Source organism: Tetranychus urticae, chromosome 3 (genome assembly GCF_039701765.1).
Source record: "Tetranychus urticae isolate SD_2017Ah chromosome 3, NJAU_TeUrti_SD_1.0, whole genome shotgun sequence".
In the NCBI taxonomy this organism is placed as follows: domain Eukaryota; kingdom Metazoa; phylum Arthropoda; class Arachnida; order Trombidiformes; family Tetranychidae; genus Tetranychus; species Tetranychus urticae.
This window is the reverse complement of record NC_142960.1, coordinates 18862241-18879698: the sequence shown is the minus strand read 5'-3', so window position 1 is coordinate 18879698 and position 17458 is coordinate 18862241. Positions and strand designations below refer to the sequence as shown.

General features: G+C 32.1%; 3 protein-coding genes across 8 annotated transcripts; 2 read left to right on the top strand and 1 right to left on the bottom strand.

Moving 5' to 3' along the window:
• Positions 1-15: 15 nt before the first annotated feature.
• Positions 16-2751, bottom strand: LOC107362965 (uncharacterized). Of its 2 annotated transcripts, none has more exons than XM_015930118.3 (2): positions 2290-2751; positions 16-546 (listed from the first exon to the last, which is right to left on the bottom strand). In XM_015930118.3, the coding sequence occupies exons 1-2, from the start codon at positions 2511-2513 to the stop codon at positions 378-380; spliced, it is 393 nt and encodes a 130-aa protein (XP_015785604.1). In that variant the 5' UTR covers positions 2514-2751; the 3' UTR covers positions 16-377. The 2 variants fall into 2 exon arrangements, with proteins under 2 accessions (XP_015785604.1, XP_015785605.1); XM_015930119.3 differs by having other exon boundaries at positions 16-543; positions 2290-2685.
• On the top strand, positions 464-8217 carry LOC107362959 (protein white-like). Of its 4 annotated transcripts, none has more exons than XM_015930109.3 (11): positions 464-602; positions 4382-4770; positions 4886-5053; positions 5247-5425; positions 6025-6156; positions 6231-6329; positions 6420-6761; positions 6825-7046; positions 7141-7272; positions 7345-7679; positions 7756-8217. In XM_015930109.3, exons 2-11 carry the CDS (start codon positions 4668-4670, stop codon positions 8090-8092), a joined length of 2049 nt encoding a protein of 682 aa, XP_015785595.2. In that variant the 5' UTR covers positions 464-602; positions 4382-4667; the 3' UTR covers positions 8093-8217. The 4 variants fall into 4 exon arrangements, with proteins under 4 accessions (XP_015785595.2, XP_015785594.2, XP_089125723.1 ...); XM_015930108.3 differs by having other exon boundaries at positions 4883-5053; XM_089269597.1 differs by lacking the exon at positions 6825-7046 and having other exon boundaries at positions 4883-5053; positions 6420-6536.
• Positions 8218-11436: 3219 nt separating this feature from the next.
• On the top strand, positions 11437-14752 carry LOC149093545 (protein white-like). Of its 2 annotated transcripts, none has more exons than XM_089269598.1 (9): positions 11437-11894; positions 12014-12181; positions 12427-12737; positions 12808-12906; positions 12997-13338; positions 13403-13624; positions 13708-13839; positions 13926-14260; positions 14337-14752. In XM_089269598.1, exons 1-9 carry the CDS (start codon positions 11795-11797, stop codon positions 14671-14673), a joined length of 2046 nt encoding a protein of 681 aa, XP_089125724.1. In that variant the 5' UTR covers positions 11437-11794; the 3' UTR covers positions 14674-14752. The 2 variants fall into 2 exon arrangements, with proteins under 2 accessions (XP_089125724.1, XP_015785599.2); XM_015930113.3 differs by having other exon boundaries at positions 11523-11894; positions 12011-12181.
• The last annotated feature ends 2706 nt before the right edge of the window (positions 14753-17458 follow it).

The following is a 17458-nucleotide window of genomic DNA, read 5'->3' as shown; positions in this document are numbered from 1 at the left end:
ATGCAACAAGATGGCGACAGTAGTCAAAAGTTGACTTTTATTTTTAATTTCATTATTTCAATAAACATTATACAATCTTAAAGTAACATTTTAAAAGATGGTTAATTCAACAGTTTAAGAGTCTTAATCAATTGTGTTTTATTTGATGAGATCAAAGATTGACAAATTAACTTGTTAAATATTATTATATAGTTGTCTAATTAAAAGATAATTGAATGATACAAGAATTGGTGAAAGAACAAATTTTGGTTGCTCTTAGACTTTCCTCTCCTTTTGGTTTGTGCTTACATCTGGAAATGTTGACATTATAATTTTACATTGGTGACACTTTTGGATCCTTTTTCATCGTTAATTTGACCCTTGATTTTAAATTGTATTTATCCTCTGACTCCAACAAATGCATCTTTATAGACTGAATTATCCTTCTTGTTGTAATGATCACTTGATATTGGAATCATGTCATCATAATTGAGAAACATTTTCTTGAATCGATTCTCTTTACGCACTAAATCAGCCAAACCAAATGACGATTCATCAATTGGACTTCTTGGAAGCCAGCAAAATTATCCAAATGAAAGATAGAAATAAAAATAAGAATAAAGGTAAGAAGTTATTCATTTCTGTATTTTAAATGAAAAAGGTAACAGTTTAAGTGTATCCTTAATTGTTTCATTTAAATACTAGAGTCAATAGCAAACTTAAATGTATGCTTTTAAAAGAGTGAAACCTTTTTGGGTATTTCTTTACTCTCATTGTATTCAATGTAACCAGTTTTTAAAATAACAATTTAATGTTTGAAAGCCTTTCAATTTTTCCAAATGATATTTATAATGTTGGTGTTGTTGATTCGGTGATTGCGAATTAATCAACAGTATTAATTGAAAGGAAATTCAAATTCAATAGCTAATGGAGAGAAGCAAAAAAGTAAACTATATTTTTGTACCTTCTTTGTTTACCCATTTTGTTTACCAGAAAAATTGAAACTCTAATATATCATGATATTTTCTTGCTGTTTATTATGTAAATTTATCTTTTCCGAAATTTCTATCTAGATATAGATTCTGAATAATCGTATGATAATCAATTGATTACTACCAGAATTGACACCAATAACATCAGTAAACATGGACAATTTTTCAAATTCAATTTTGGGTTGACTTTTGATTTGACATTTTCAAAAGCACCAGAAAAAGGTTACCAGAAAATAATTAATGGCTGTTGATCAATAATGACATTTATAAATTGCTAACCAAATTGGTGGAAATTTTAATGAAAATTTCAATGAAAATTTCAATTCAAATGTTAATTTCAGTTTTGACGAAATTGTTGAATCTTGATTTAAATATCATCGAGTCAACATTATCAATCAAATTGTTGCCAATTTGAGGTTTATTAATGAGCCTGGTTATTAATGCTTTCAACATAAAAAGGATTTTGAAATCAATTCAAACCCATTTAACCCAAAACTGGTTAACCTAAGCTTGTTAACCTCAAAATCCTGGTTATTATTATAACTTAATCTTTGGTCTGCCTTGGTAGCTATTTATTGTTACCAACATTAAGTTGACTTAATCTGTGCTTTAATTAGCCATGATTTCAGATACCATTGAACTTGTGTTTTAAGAAGCAAAAAACAAATTCTGAGCTCAGAAAATATTTGAATTACAAATTAAACATTTAACCAAAGGTTAATACAGTATATTAACCGAGGACTAATAAATTTTTTGCTTCTTTCTCATTAATATTCTGGATAAAATTCAACTCTTATTGACCGATAAATTTCATCTTATTCATAAGCAATCCCTGAATCCATCAAGAAAATCGATGAATAACCAATGAACATCTTTTTATATCTCAAATCATGAAATTTATTTACAACTGATAACTCACAATCAAATGAAAATTTGACTCATTTTTAAATTAAATTTGTTTTTCGACAAAAAATTGACCTTAAATCAAATTGCAGCAACAGTTTGTTGTCTAAACCAGCAACAAAAGGCAAACTCATTGAAACTTTCAAATATTAAAAGCTAATCATGAAATATGAAGAGAAAGAAGATCTTGAATGTTCAAATTTCATGAAAAGTCAATAATTGAATGATAATCAGAAAACTGTTAAAAGTTCATCAAACTAATGGAGAGACAAAAAATGTTGCTAAAAGTAAACTAAAATTGAAAGGTTGAGTTAATTACATTTTAAAGATGTTCAAAAAGATACAGAATTTTGATTTTCTATCAAATTGACATTGAAGTATTGAAATTAATGGACAATTAAAGTTAAATACTTACGCAGTTCGGGCAATAATGAATGGAGCAAATCGATCAATTAGATAACGAGTCAACCTATTATCATGATCAAGGTAAGGTCGCTGAATAACGGCTTGGAAATCGTTTGATTCCAGATTGTTGGCTTGATTGTTGTTATTACCACTTGTTGATACAAATTTAATAAGAGTTATCATAACAATAATTGTTGTCGTGAAAATCAATCCTTTTGACTGTTGAACCATCATTTTGGAGACAAATTTCCTTTACTTTTCCGTCACTTGAAATGGTCAAGAATCTGGAATGAAAGTTGTTTCAAGTGACAAAATGAACAGTTGCGATGCAAACAAAAAACTGATCAACTTTCCTGAAATGCTGCCAATAAGATGATAACCTAAGATAGCAAACGGTTGCCTATAAATGAATTAGTTAAATGAAATGATATATTAATGATGAACTCCTCCCAGTTCCGGATTATTTCACTCCCAGCTATAAATGATAAACTCCAAGTTAACCAGAAACCAATATCAACTGTGCGTTTCTTGCGCTTCTTCAACCTCTTGCCGTTGACCTTATTCACTGCGCATTTGATCATCATCATCATCTTGCTGTGATCAACATGAAAAAGGCAAATTTCCGTTTTCTGTTTATATTTTTATTCTCATCTTTTTGTTTTTTATTGTTTATCAACAATAAAAAAGGTACAAATCAATGATTAATCTGATCTTTCCCATTGAATATCAATCGCAATTGTTTCAACTTGAGATGTTTCTGTTGTTGAATTTTGCTTTATTTATTGCTTTAATCTGATTTAAAATTTCTGTTAAATTTGATTTCTCTGTTTGCTGTTAAATTAATTTCAATTGTTTCAACCATTTATCTTGTGCAATTGTTTCCATCAAATTTAATTTTACTTTGAAAATGAAAGTCTTTATAATTGTCTGTTTACCTGTTGGTAGTTAATTGTCAAGTAAATAAACTTTTATCCTGTTGTGAACAGGTAAAAAGGTACAACATTGATAATTGGATTTGTGATATTTAATGATAAAAGGTAATATTAGATTGACATTTTACCCAATTTAGCGGTTGGTCAGTTGTTGTTACGTTTACTTTATCGGAAACTGGTTCATTGTATTGGGTTAATCAACTCGATTGAAACATTGATTAGAAAAGAAAATAATTTCAAATTAAATTCAATTTCCGTTGCATGTTAAAAATCAGGTAAACTTTGACCATTGAGTAAACCTTTTTCCTTCTTTGAGAAGAGTGTTTTTCAACACTAGATTATTTGGTCATTTGGACACTTGATTATTGACGCAATATGTTAAAACATGAAAGACCAATTAACTGATACAATTGTCCAGTTTGATCCAATAGCTTTAATGGATATTTTATCATCATTCAGTGAATAAGTGCTTTTATCGTGATTAATTCAAATAGACATTGAAATCATATTTTTCCTTAGGCAAGTTTATTATATTCATTAAGGCACCTTTTTGTATTATAACCTTTAGGCCTGTTGAGTTTCAATTGTCTTAAACAATAAATCAAATTAACCCGAATATCATTTTCATTTTGCTTTCTATTTTCAATCAAATGCTTACCAAAGGTCGTATCAGGTGAAAACCTTCAAGCAAAGATGAACAAAATATTGATAAATCGCTATTTAATATAAATGTTTATTGTGAACAATTTGATCAGCAATTAACACGATGATACCAGGTGAAGATGGTTGGATAAAATTGCCTTCATTTTGAGAGTGTGAGGCAATTTCACTTGAAAAATTGATGGTTTGAATAGATTTGGTGATTATTAGCTGAAAAAGGCAAGAATTGACAATTTCCAGTAAAGTCATGTTAATCTTTAGCTCATTATATTGCCATATTGATTTGTAGATGGATTAACAGGAATCGGTGACACTTTTTTTATTGGATTGATTGGTTTTCATTGGAATTTCAACTCAACTAAATTCCATGGATTGAGATTTGATGGGACTCCCCTTTAATTGTGTGAAAAAGTTGCTTTCATTAACTTGATCTCAATCGATTCATAAGAAATTGTTATGTTATGAGAGATTTTATATTGTTTTCACTTTTGATGTTTTTACTTATTACAGGTAATATTGCAACGCGTTCCAAGAAAGTTTTATCAAGTGATTATAATAATCTTAGTGTAATCATGGATAGTTTATATTTCAATATCATGACTAACCCATTGTCGAGTTGCGGATGGATTGAGATGAATAATTTTTTTCAACTTGAATCAATCTTCACTGAGCCAGTTCTGGTGCTTATACGTGCTTTCCTCAGATCTTACCTTTGCCTGTGTGAAGATGATCTGATTGAATTTCTGAAGTCTGAAATTCATTGTCCATTCAGTTTAACCAGTTAATTCAGATCACAATGTTTACAGCTGAGGAGCAGACGAAAGAAAACCCGGGAAATGGATTCCAACGTTTCTTCACTGATCTCAACAAATCTTCATCAGACGATATTGACTCAATAGGTAAAGTCTTTACTGTTTTGCTAATTTACATTATAATATGTGAGATGATCACTTCTCGATTAAATTTTTTCTGTAAACTGTTTGAGTATATTAGAATATATTTTATTCTTAGCAGAATTGACCGACTGCGCTTCATGTTCATCAGAAGATTTAAGCTCGAGTGCTTCGAATTTTAAACCCACTACATTAAGTTGGAATAACCTTAATGTTTACTCGAAAGGATCGTCTGGTTTAACTGATTATTTCCGAAAACCAAAGGAACCAGTTCACATAATTAAAAAAGGTATGTTTAAATTATAGTTTAATGTTGGTTGTTTTACTGCTTAAATAGAGTTACATCTTTAGTGAAGCTCTTGCAAATTAGACTTTGCTCGTCTGTTCTTATTATTGTTATTGAAAATATCCACTCAAACCACAACAATTCTGGATGGTTGTTTTAATAATAGAATTTAATATTTGATTCTCTCTTTGAATAGTTTCTGGTCAAGCAAAACCTGGTAATCTGTTGGCCATTCTTGGAGCTTCTGGAGCAGGAAAAACCACTTTACTCAATGTATTAACTGGTCAAAATTTGAATAAATTGGCCATTGAAGGACAAGTCTCTTTGAACAATGAGCCGATTACTATCGAAAGGTTATCTTCATGTTCATCATATTAGGTTGATCAGAGCAAACTGAGGGAACTTTGAATATTAATTGTTTCAAATTAATTAAACTATTTTTCATAAAATGTGCTCAAAATGATAGATAAATTAGTTAGAATTATTTCACAATTAATTTTATGAAAATGCAAACTTTAATTAAGAAATTAGAACAATTTAAATCAAAAAAGGTCTTTTGTCAAAGTGACAAAAATTGTGAAAAATTAAAGGGGGGACCCTTTGATTTGCTCGGCACTTTTTTTCAATTTTTCGACGTTTTTCGATAATTACATGAAATTGATTGATTTTTGCAAGGAGATTAGTATGCTATCCATAGAAGGAATACAGAAAGAATAATTTGCGTTGATTTCATGATGCTATCATTTAAGGTTGAATTTAGAGAGTCAATCAAAGAAGTGAAATCTACGATTCTTGATTTTTTGCATTAAATTGTTAATAACTGTTTAATTAATATTACTATCGGGCTGCAATTATGCAAGATGATTTTTGTGGTATCTGTTCATAATTTTCTGAAATTACAGGGAGCTAAGAAATTTCTAGAAGAAAATATTCGCAATTAAATTTCCATCGGTTTGCTCTGATCAACCTAATATGTCCAACAAGAGGATTTATTCTTTGGTGTTCTTTCTGTGCGAGAACACTTGCGATTCCAACTTAAACTTCGGACAACATTTTCAATGAACGCTAGTCAAATTAACAAAAGAATCGATCAAGTACTCGAAAAAGTAAGTTTTGTTATCATCAAGTCATTACAATTGAACTTGTTTATTTATTTGTTTTGTAAACTTATTATGTTCAGTTAGGATTAATGAAAGTTGCAGAAAATCGCATAAAGTGCGGATCGAGCGGACAACGGTTGTCTGGTGGTGAACTTAAAAGGTTATCTATTGCTACTGAGGTAAATATGCTTCATTATTCTCGATTTATCAAGATGTGACTTATAATTTGTGAATCAATATTAATCTCAATTTACAATCTTGAATGATAGATTTTAACCGATCCTGCAATACTGTTTTGTGATGAGCCAACCTCTGGACTTGATTCATTCATGACTCAAACTGTTGTATCTGTTCTCAAATCTTTGGCTAATGAACAACGAACCATTGTATGTACCATTCATCAACCATCATCTGAAATATTCAAAATGTTTGATCAAATCATGTTGCTGGCTGAAGGTAGAGTCGCGTTTCTAGGAACTGCAGATAAAGCTCTTGATTTCTTTTCACAACTTGGATTCAAGTGTCCATCTAATTATAATCCATCAGATTTTTATGTGCAACAATTATCCATTGTTCCAGGAAACAAAGGACAGTGTTTGTCCAAATTAAATGTACGTACATTATCGATACAAAAATGACACTCAATTTACTGATATCTTCTTCTTTTAATGTAGATGATCTGTAATTCTTATGAAGCTTCTGATTATCATCGAGATCTTGAAATCGAATTAAAAATTGTATCTGAAGCAACCTTTGGTGGTTCTGTTAAATATAATCAATACTCTAAACCAGCCCAAATAGATATATTTTCACAATTCAATCTATTAACTCATCGATCTGCTCTCATTAATTTCCGAGATCCCATGCTGACAACCTCACGAATCGCTAGTACATTTGTTAGTCAACTGATATTAATATTTTCAACCTTGTTCCTCATTATCGTATTTTTTATTTTATTTATTTATAATCTATTCCTACTTGTCTTGACAGTTTTGTACGCTTCTTGTGGCATTGGCTTACTGGGGACAAGATTATAATCAAGAAGGCATAATGAATATAAACGGAGCTATTTTCCTTTCGATTATGAGTGGAAATTTTTCTGGCATTTATCTGATTATTGGTGTAAGTATGTCGTAGACTTATTTTAAATTTATTTTTGCCAGTTGATTAATTCGGGAAAATTTATTTTTTCAGACTTTTTGCAATGAAATGCCATTATTCTTGCGAGAGCATGCTGCTGGACTGTATCGAGTTAGCATTTATTTTATAGCGAAAATGGCTTCAGATTTACCTTATTTTATCCTTTTGCCTATCGCTACATGGTCAATATGTTATTATGCCATTGGACTTGTTAATGATTTCGAGACATTCTTGATTGGTAATGCTGTCTCCATAATACTTATGCTTGCAGCTGCTGGCTTTGGTTATTTTATATCATCCATTTCAACTTCATTGATTGTTGGCCTTGAAGTGGCATCGCCTTTAATCTCTCCGTTGTCTTTACTTGGTGGGACTTTTGTGAATAATCGGTGTGTTTTTGTAATGAGATAATTGATAATGTATAGAGCATATTATAAAATATAAATTGTTTATTTTTATTTTCAGTACAATCCCGAAATGGATAAATTGGATAAAGTATTTCTCTTGGTTTTACTATTCAAATGAAATCTTGACAGTTAATCAATGGCATGATGTGACTCACATTGACTGTGATTTTGAGACGCCTGTTCCAAGTTCAATAGTAAGAGTTTTGCCCGATGTGTCAAAGGGCACCATTCCAACCGGACAAGGTTGTTTAGTCAATGGGAAGCAAGTAATTGCCTCAGTTGGTTTCAAAGAATCTGATCTTAAATTTGACTACTGGATGTTAATTTTCGTCATAGTTATATTTCGTGTTTTAGCTTACGTTGCACTTCGTTGTCGAGTCAAACTACAACGGTAATGATCAATGTGCATGCTTTTTCTTGTATATTTTTACTTGAATTAATATTGTAATATTAAAAATTCCGATTTTTAATAAAATCTTCGGGTTTCGCGCTATTACAGTGATCACTCAGAAACTGCGCCGATGTGGAAATAGTTTATTCTCAATATTCGTCGAGTAGTCGACTTTTCAATCTTAACATATTTTATTTCATCAGATTCTCAATTCAAACTGGTTACACGGACAAAAGTTAAGCTTATGAAAAATGCGATAGACAAAAATAAATTTTGCATTATCTCGAAAGTTCTTATTTGTCCGAAAAACTCGGATAAATAGGGTTTGAGACTAAATGTACAAATTATTGAAACAGCGTCATCTCATGATAAACTTTTCAAATTCAGAATCAGATGATTTTATTCAAAAGTTCAAAATTTCATTAAAATGGCCGAACAATCCCAATCATGTCATTTAATCATTCAATTCATTTGAAAAGTATTTTAAATATTGAAGTTTATTCATCATTTTTGAAATTATAATTGAAAAAACAATTATAAATTATTATTATTATTAATTAAATAATATGTAATACTTTTGAACTGATTTCAATAACAGAGACAAGCTTGAAAATCAGCATGATCATTTTTTGAGCAGGAGCTCCTAGGATTGGATCGGGGGACCACCGGGGCCTGGATTATTACCACCTGGAGGACCACCTGGTTGAGGGTGGTGCGTGGTGATAACAGAACCGAAGAGAGCCATTAAAAAGACAGTGAGCACAATTTGAGTCAATTTCATTTTAACTTTTTGTTATTTTGATTATACTGAATGAATGGATTGAAAAATTACTAAATCACTTTTCAAACTTGAATCTGCAACTGATACTTTTCCTTTAAAATAGCTTGACTTTATACCCAATCTTAACGGGCAGATGTTTATATAGCTTCGATAGTTGATTATTTTAAGCAAACATCATTGATGAATTTATTTTTTATTGTCTCGTGTTTAGTTGTGTTTCCTATTGTAAATATACATTCATCTATTTGTGAATAAAACAAGAATAAATTTGAAAGTAGAAGATACGCTTACAAGGGAAGTGAGGTAAGTGGTACGGTTAAAATCGGATAAAAAGTGTATAATTCTATTGATCATGATGAAAATAGTTGGTTACCGTACAAAGTTGAGAACGCAATTTTCCTTTTCTACCATAGTGAATAAAATCATATCTTTTGACTTTTCAACAAATCCAAAAGTTTATCTCTGAGGCAAGTTACACAATTTCAACTTATCGCTATGGCTTTATGCGTTTTGAAAAGCAATGATCGGATTTCGAGGTAGAAAAGGACAATTGCGTTCTCAACTTTGTACGGTAACCAACTATTTTCATCATGATCAATAGAATTATACACTTTTTGTCCGATTTTAACCGTACCACTTACCTCTCTTCCCTTGTTAGTTTTCTATTGATACATGTTTCAAAATCCTGAGACAATGAGTCATTAATTCAACAATGATGTTTGCTCAGAATAACTAACAATCCAGCTACACAAACATCTGTGGCCATCCACCATCCTTCCAACATTGTTTTTCCTCTTTCCTATTTTACAATTGTCAATTTTGAATTATTCAAAGCCAAGTTGACTTTTATCTACACCAATGAATAGAATTGGAAATTTATATCCAAAACTTGATACACATAAAAGTACTGAAACAAAGTTCCTCATAGCTCTGGTTCCATGTTTTTTTTGCCCTTAAATCCTATTGTTTTTTAATAGTCTGCTTCCAAAAGAGACCAGTTTCTTCAGCATTCAGAATTGACTCCTAAAATTGAGATAATGCACTCAATAAACTCAGATAATGAGTCTTGTTTTTCAGCATTCAGCAACTTTACTTAATTTTGACCGAAAAGGCCGTTCGAAGAACGCGGCTTCAAAATTTTTTAGTTCATCTCTCAGTAGAGCTCAGAAATTTTTTTTTGCTCACATTTTCAGCCATTTCGACCTCAGCCATGTTTGCGCAAACCTGTTTTACCCATATTAGTTTTTTTGCATAATTTTATGAACCTTTAATCAGCGGCTTATGAGTTTCAAAAGTAATTGTGAACACTATTTTGCTCATAGTTTGATCTCTAGCTTCATAGGGATTTGACAAAACTGAACTATAAAATTGCACTAATCATTTAATCAAAGTCAATTTTTTCTATTGAATTAAATATTCTGATAAAAAATTATATATTTGGAAAGAGCATGAAATGCTCGTTAATTTACGCTTAGAATCCTTTATTCGAAGAATCCTAACATATTTGAAATTTGATTCAAAATTTGTCCAATTTTTTAGGGACCACTCCTTATAATAAGAAATCCTTGATTCTGAATTTGCGCCAAAGCCAAAGCATTGATACCGATAACTCAAGAAACTGATGCAAAAACCAAGATATTATGAAAGGATTGACGTTCACGATCCAATATCTTGAATGATAATTCTAATGCAGTGTTTGTCTCTATTTTTAAATTTTTTCTCAATGGTTTGCTTGTTAAAACCATTTGTTGAGATTTTGAATCTCAATATCTCAATATCTATGACGCATATAGTAGATAACGAGATTTCATAGCTTTTTCTCATGAAGACTATGAATTTAGATAAAAGTCCATTTATTGAGTAGAGATCACTAAAGGAAACGTCTGTGAATGAGTTATTTAAAATAAAAGGTTTGATTCCAATTATTAATATTAATATTAGAAATTTTTTCTAGAAAATGAAATTCATGAATACATTCGGAATGGTAGGCATTAATGAACAGTATTTTGTATTGTCTTTAATTTCATCTCAATCATAACAGATTGATGAAGAGGCATCTATCCAAGACCCAAACTACAATAGCTTGAGCTTCTCTACTTAAGATCTCTTCGGATTAGAAGACACACTCAAGTCATTGTAAATTGAGTGAAACCTTAATCAATCTAACATTCAATATGATTCCTTTCCTAGGTGATTCAGATGTTTGTAGCTAACAGAGACTCGAAATTCACGTTCGTTAGAACATTACTGAGTGAGTGTAGCTGGACTATGGACAGTAAGGAAGCTAGAAATTAATTTCCAAATTTTGCAAAACAAGAAATTCCAAAAATTTAATAGTTCAAAAGTTCAAAATATTAATACATGAATCATAATACATGTAAATTCACAGCTTATCGAGTTATCTGGTTAAAGGGCTATAAACTTGTAATGGATCACGCGCTTCCATCGGAATTTCAATTCAAAAATCAATCTCGATTCTTGGTATTGAGATTTGGTGGGATTCCCCTTTAATTGTGTGAAAAAGTTGCTTTCATTGTTATGTTTATTAAATTGATCTCAATCGATTAATGAGATATTATGTGATATTTTTTTCACTTCTGGTGTTTTTATCTTATTACAGGTAATATTGAAACTAGTTCCCAGAAAATTGGGTTGCTTGCAATGGAGAAAGATGGATGTTATCATAGTGATTATGATAATCTTAATGTAATCATGGATAATTCATATTTCACTATCAACTCATTGTCGTGTTACGAATGGATTGGAATGAATAATTTCGTTGCAACTTGAATCAATCTTCACTGAGCCAGTTCTGGTGCTTAAACCTGTTTTCCTCAGATCTTGCCTTTGCCTGTGTGAAGATGATTGCATTTCTCAAGTCTAATCTGTAATCCATGGTACTTTCAGTTTAACCAGACAATAACAATGTCAACAGCTGAGGAGCAGACAAAAGGAAACCCGCGAAATGGATTCCAACGTTTCTTCACTAATACCAACTTTTCAACAGATGAGGTTGATTCAATAGGTAAAGTCTTTACTGATTACTATGTTTACAAGCTTGATTATAATAGATATTATAATAGACATAATAGGAAATTATTAATTCTTGATTAATTTCATATTGATATATTTTATTCTTAGCAGAATTGATTAACTGTGTTTCATGTTCATCAGAAGATTTAAGCTCGAGTGCTGCTAATTTTAAACCCACTACATTGAGTTGGAATAACCTTAATGTTTACTCGCAAGGATCGTCTGGTTTCACTGAGTATTTCCGAAAACCAAAGGAACGAGTTCACATTATTAAAAAAGGTATGTTTAAATTATAGTTTGATTGTTTTATGCCTAAAATGGAGTTACAACTTTAATCGAGTTCTTGCAAAGTATACTTTGCTCGATTGTTCGTGTTTTTGTTATTGGAATATCTCCTCAAACCATGGATAGGCTTCGCGATGAATTTTACTATTTTCAACCATGATGATCTATTTTTAATTGTATCTTAGCGATATTGTGTTAATAATAGAATTCAATACCTATTTCTTTTAACGTTTAAATAGTTTCTGGTCAAGCAAAACCTGGTAATCTGTTGGCCATTCTTGGAGCTTCTGGAGCAGGAAAAACCACTTTACTGAATGTATTAACTGGTCAAAATTTGAATAAATTGGCCATTGAAGGACAAGTCTCTTTGAACAATGAACCAATTACCATCGAAAGGCTATCTTCATGTTCATCGTATGTTCAACAAGAGGATTTATTCTTTGGTGTTCTTACTGTACGAGAACACTTGCGATTCCAACTCAAACTTCGGACTACATTTTCGCTGAATTCCGGTCAAATTAACAAAAGAGTCGATCAAATACTCGAAAAAGTAAGTTTTCATATCATCAAGTCATTACAATTGAAGTACTTATTTACGTGTTTTGTAAACTTATTTTCAGTTAGGATTAATGAAAGTTGCAGAAAATCGGATAAAATGTGGATCAAGCGGAGAGCGGTTGTCTGGTGGTGAACTGAAAAGGTTATCTATTGCTACTGAGGTGAATATGCTTCATTATTCTCGATTTATCAAGATGTGACTTATAATTTGTGAATCAATATTAATCTCAATTTACAATCTTGAATGATAGATTTTAACCGATCCTGCAATACTGTTTTGTGATGAGCCAACCTCTGGACTTGATTCATTCATGACTCAAACTGTTGTATCTGTTCTTAAATCCTTGGCTAAAGAGCAACGAACCATTGTATGTACCATTCATCAACCATCATCTGAAATATTCAAAATGTTTGATCAAATCATGTTGCTAGCTGAGGGTCGAGTCGCTTTTCTTGGAACTTCAGACGAAGCTCTTGATTTCTTTTCACAACTTGGATTCAAGTGTCCATCTAATTATAATCCATCAGATTTTTATGTTCAACAATTAGCCATTGTTCCAGGAAACAAAGAACAATGTTTGTCAAAAGTAAATGTTAGTACATTATCGATACAAAAATGACACTCAATTTACTGATATCTTCTTCTTTTAAATGCAGATGATCTGTAACTCTTATGAAGATTCTGACTACCACCGAGATCTCAGAAGCGAATTAAAAATTGTATCTGAAGCAACTTTTGGTGGTCCTGTTAAATATAATCAATACTCTAAACCTGTCCAGATAGAAATATTTTCACAATTCAATCTATTAACTCATCGATCTGCTCTTATTAATTTCCGAGATCCCATTTTGACAACATCACGAATCGCTAATACTCTTGTTAGTCAATCAATATCAATATTTTCAACCTTGTTCCTTATTATCGTAATGTTTATTAACTTTATTCCTACTTGTCTTAACAGTTTTGTACGCTGCTTGTGGCATTGGCTTACTGGGGACAAGATTATAATCAAGAAGGCATAATGAATATAAACGGAGCTATTTTCCTTTCGATCATGAGTGGAAATTTTTCTGGCATTTATATGATTATTGGTGTAAGTAGTGTTTCGCAAACTGATCTTAAAGTTATTGATTAATCATTATGTATCAGTTGATTAACTAATGAAATTTATTTTTTCAGGCTTTTTGTAATGAAATGCCAATATTTTTGCGAGAACATGCTGCTGGACGGTATCGAGTTAGCATTTATTTTATTGCAAAAATGGCTTCAGATCTACCGTATTTTATCCTTTTGCCTAGCGCTACATGGTCAATATGTTATTATGCCATTGGACTTGTTAATGATTTCGAGACATTCTTGATTGGTAATGCTGTCTCCATAATACTTATGCTTGCAGCTGCTGGCTTCGGCTATTTTATATCATCCATTACAACTTCATTGACTGTTGGTCTTGAAGTGGCATCGCCTTTAATCTCTCCGTTGTCTTTACTTGGTGGGACTTTTGTGAATAATCGGTGCGTTTTTATAATGAGACAATTGATAATGTATAGAGCATATTATAAAATATAATTTGTTTATTTTTATTTTCAGCACAATCCCGAAATGGATAAATTGGCTCAAGTATTTCTCTTGGTTCCACTATTCAAATGAAATCTTGACAGTAAATCAATGGCGGGATGTGACTCACATTGACTGTGATTTTGAGACTCCTGTTCCAAGTTCAATAGCAAGTGATCTGCCCGAAGTGTCAAAGAGCACCATTCCAACCGGACAAGGTTGTTTAGTCAATGGGAAGCAAGTAATTGCCTCAGTTGGTTTCAAAGAATCTGATCTTAAATTTGACTACTGGATGTTAATTTTCGTCATAGTTATATTTCGTGTTTTAGCTTACGTTGCGCTTCGTTGTCGAGTCAAACTACGACGATAATGATCAATGTGCATGCCTTTTTCTTGTATTTTCTTGCTTTAAGTAATATTTGTACCCAATAAATCTATTGTTTTTTAAATATTCATATGCATAGCATTTAATACTGGCCTCAAAATTCAAAATTAATCGGTTTGGTTTAAAATTCAAAAAGAGTATGTAAGAGTATTCAGATCAATCTTCTAGCACAGTATTGAAGTATTAAAATTCCGATTTTTAAGCCGCTCGGTTTCTGCACTGTTGCATTGATCACTCAGAAACTGCACCAATGTGGGGAAGAGGAGCTATTGTAAAGTGCGTCAAAAATAAAACGGGTTCAAGACTGAAACCAGAATAAATATAATTGGTTTTAGATAATCAAAATCCAAACAAATGCAAATATTAGGCGGGAAGATAAGTCCGTTTAAAAAATTAGTTCGCATTTTTTCTCATTTAAGTCACTAGTGTAGCATTGTTGCGGCCATTTCAAAGGCAAAGTTTAGAAAGTTTCAAGTAGTACCGTTTCATACGCTTCTGCTGCCCAGACCGGAAACAGAATTACCCACCACCCCCCTCATGCATGATTAGTTTCATGGTCCATTGAATTCACGGCTGACTGATTTAACGGTTGACCTTGAATACCATCTCATGGTCACTATTGTTTTTAATGCTTGAATGCTTCTTCATCACTACACTGACCGTTTTGTCTGTTTTGATCTATACTTGTTCCTTTGATTAAGGCTTAACCTGGATGGAAGAAGGAGAAGGAACGTTTCCCTTCTGGAATAAACATGTATCTATGAATGTCGATCACCGTTTGTTTCACTTGATTATGGCTGAATGACATGAGAGAAAGCGGATGATCAAACAAGTATAAATAGCCAATCTCAAAATAATAATGCTCAATGATGTATGCTGTTGCCTATGTATCACTTTTAATAGTAGCTTTAATTATTGTTTTAATATTCAAAGAATACTTTTATATTGTTCTCGATGCGCATTGTTAATATATTATCATTGTGGGACCTTGGAAAAAGGATTCCTTTAGCAGCAAGAATTAAAAGGTTCAATGCTGATTTAATTAAAGAAGGAAGCAATTGTTTATTACTGTTTGAAACCGGTAAAATAATTGCTACAGGTTTTAGAAGATTTATGATGTGAAAAAATTCATAAAGTTACGCTTCTCGAGCGCAAAATGCGTTAAAGTTGTAAATATGACAACACTTGCTAATATGCGTGGTAAAATCAATTTATCTGGCCTTTCTTATGAACCGGAAATCTATCCCGCACATGCGTGGAAGAAGCAAAACCTTTGTGTTGTATACTATCCTTCAGGAAAACTAATTGTTACTGGCAGAAAAACTCATAATGAGCTTCGTGAAGCATATCGAGAGTTTAAGCAAAAGACAAGTATAAAAAGAGATGAAGGAAAAGAAAAAGATCAGTCAAGTATCTGAAATCATAATGCCAACATTAAACTGGCACTCATTGAAGGCTGTTAAAATAAACGACCTACGTTTGACCATTTCATGGTCCACAGATGGTAACAACAGAGTTTGTTGTGGTCGTGTTGATTTACGTTTATTTGTCAATGATTTCCTTTATTTTGTTTTTTTCTTTCTACAGTTTTCTTTGCCAGCTCCTTAATGGTGAAAATTTCGGGATCCCGAGGCTTTATTGGCAATTCAATAACATCATCACCCATATTGTATTCACTGGTTTTACTATACCACGCCGATTTCAGAGCGACATACTGATCACCATCAATTTCTGCGATGTGGTCAGCTTCGACTTAATATTCGATTTGGTCATATTTAACCAGCGATGGAGTGGGCTTAGGAGGATAGGGCTGCACAACCTGTCGCTTGGTTCTTTTCTAAATGCACAAAGAAAAAAAAACGAAACATTAGTAATCATGACAAAACATATATATGTTTCTACTTACATTAACGGCCATTTTAACAGATTAACAATTGTAATTAATGAAGCGAATTTAAAACACAATTTATTTTTCAGTTGGTTTAGGTTGCTAAAATTTAACCTGCATTTACCTGACCTATTTAGGCTAGAAACATATGACCTTATGTTGCTATGCAACGGAAAAGTGGCCTGCAAGTGAACTCAATAGCGGACAATTCAAATGTGAAAAGCCGTTTTAAAATCAATCAAGTGTAAATTCAAAAAACCATGAAACTAATCATGCATGAGGGGGTGGGTAATTCTGTTTCCGGTCTGGATTGCAGAAGCGTATGAAACGGTACTACTGTTTCATTCTTCTATTGTATTTCACTCAGAAGTTATTCAACTTTTAAGGTCATGGAATTCGTTGAATACCGTGCTGTGATAAAGTTTTTAGTTTTAAAACGCTTGTCGTTTAAATACCTGAAGGCTGAATTTGAAGCGGTATACGGCAGAGATAAGGTCAGTGAGTCTTTGCTTCGAAGATATTCACAACAAATCAAACATGGGCGAACTAACATTTTTGAACAGCCTCGCCCTGGGAGACCATTGGAAATCGACTATAAACCGATCGCAGGCCGTGACAGGCCGATTATTGAGGATGACCAAGCATGAACTCGGAACAACTTGCAGCCATCTTTAGTGTAACAAAATATAACATGGTGAAAATCCTGCATAACGAGATTGGTGCGTAAACACTGGCCGCAAAATGGTTCCACACAACCTTACGGATGAGCAAAAGCAAGCAAGAATCGCTTGTTGTTGCGCAGCTTTGGACGTTTATGGTCAGCCCTTAGGAAGATTTCATGACCATATTATGACAATGGACGAAACCTGGATTTATGGTAAT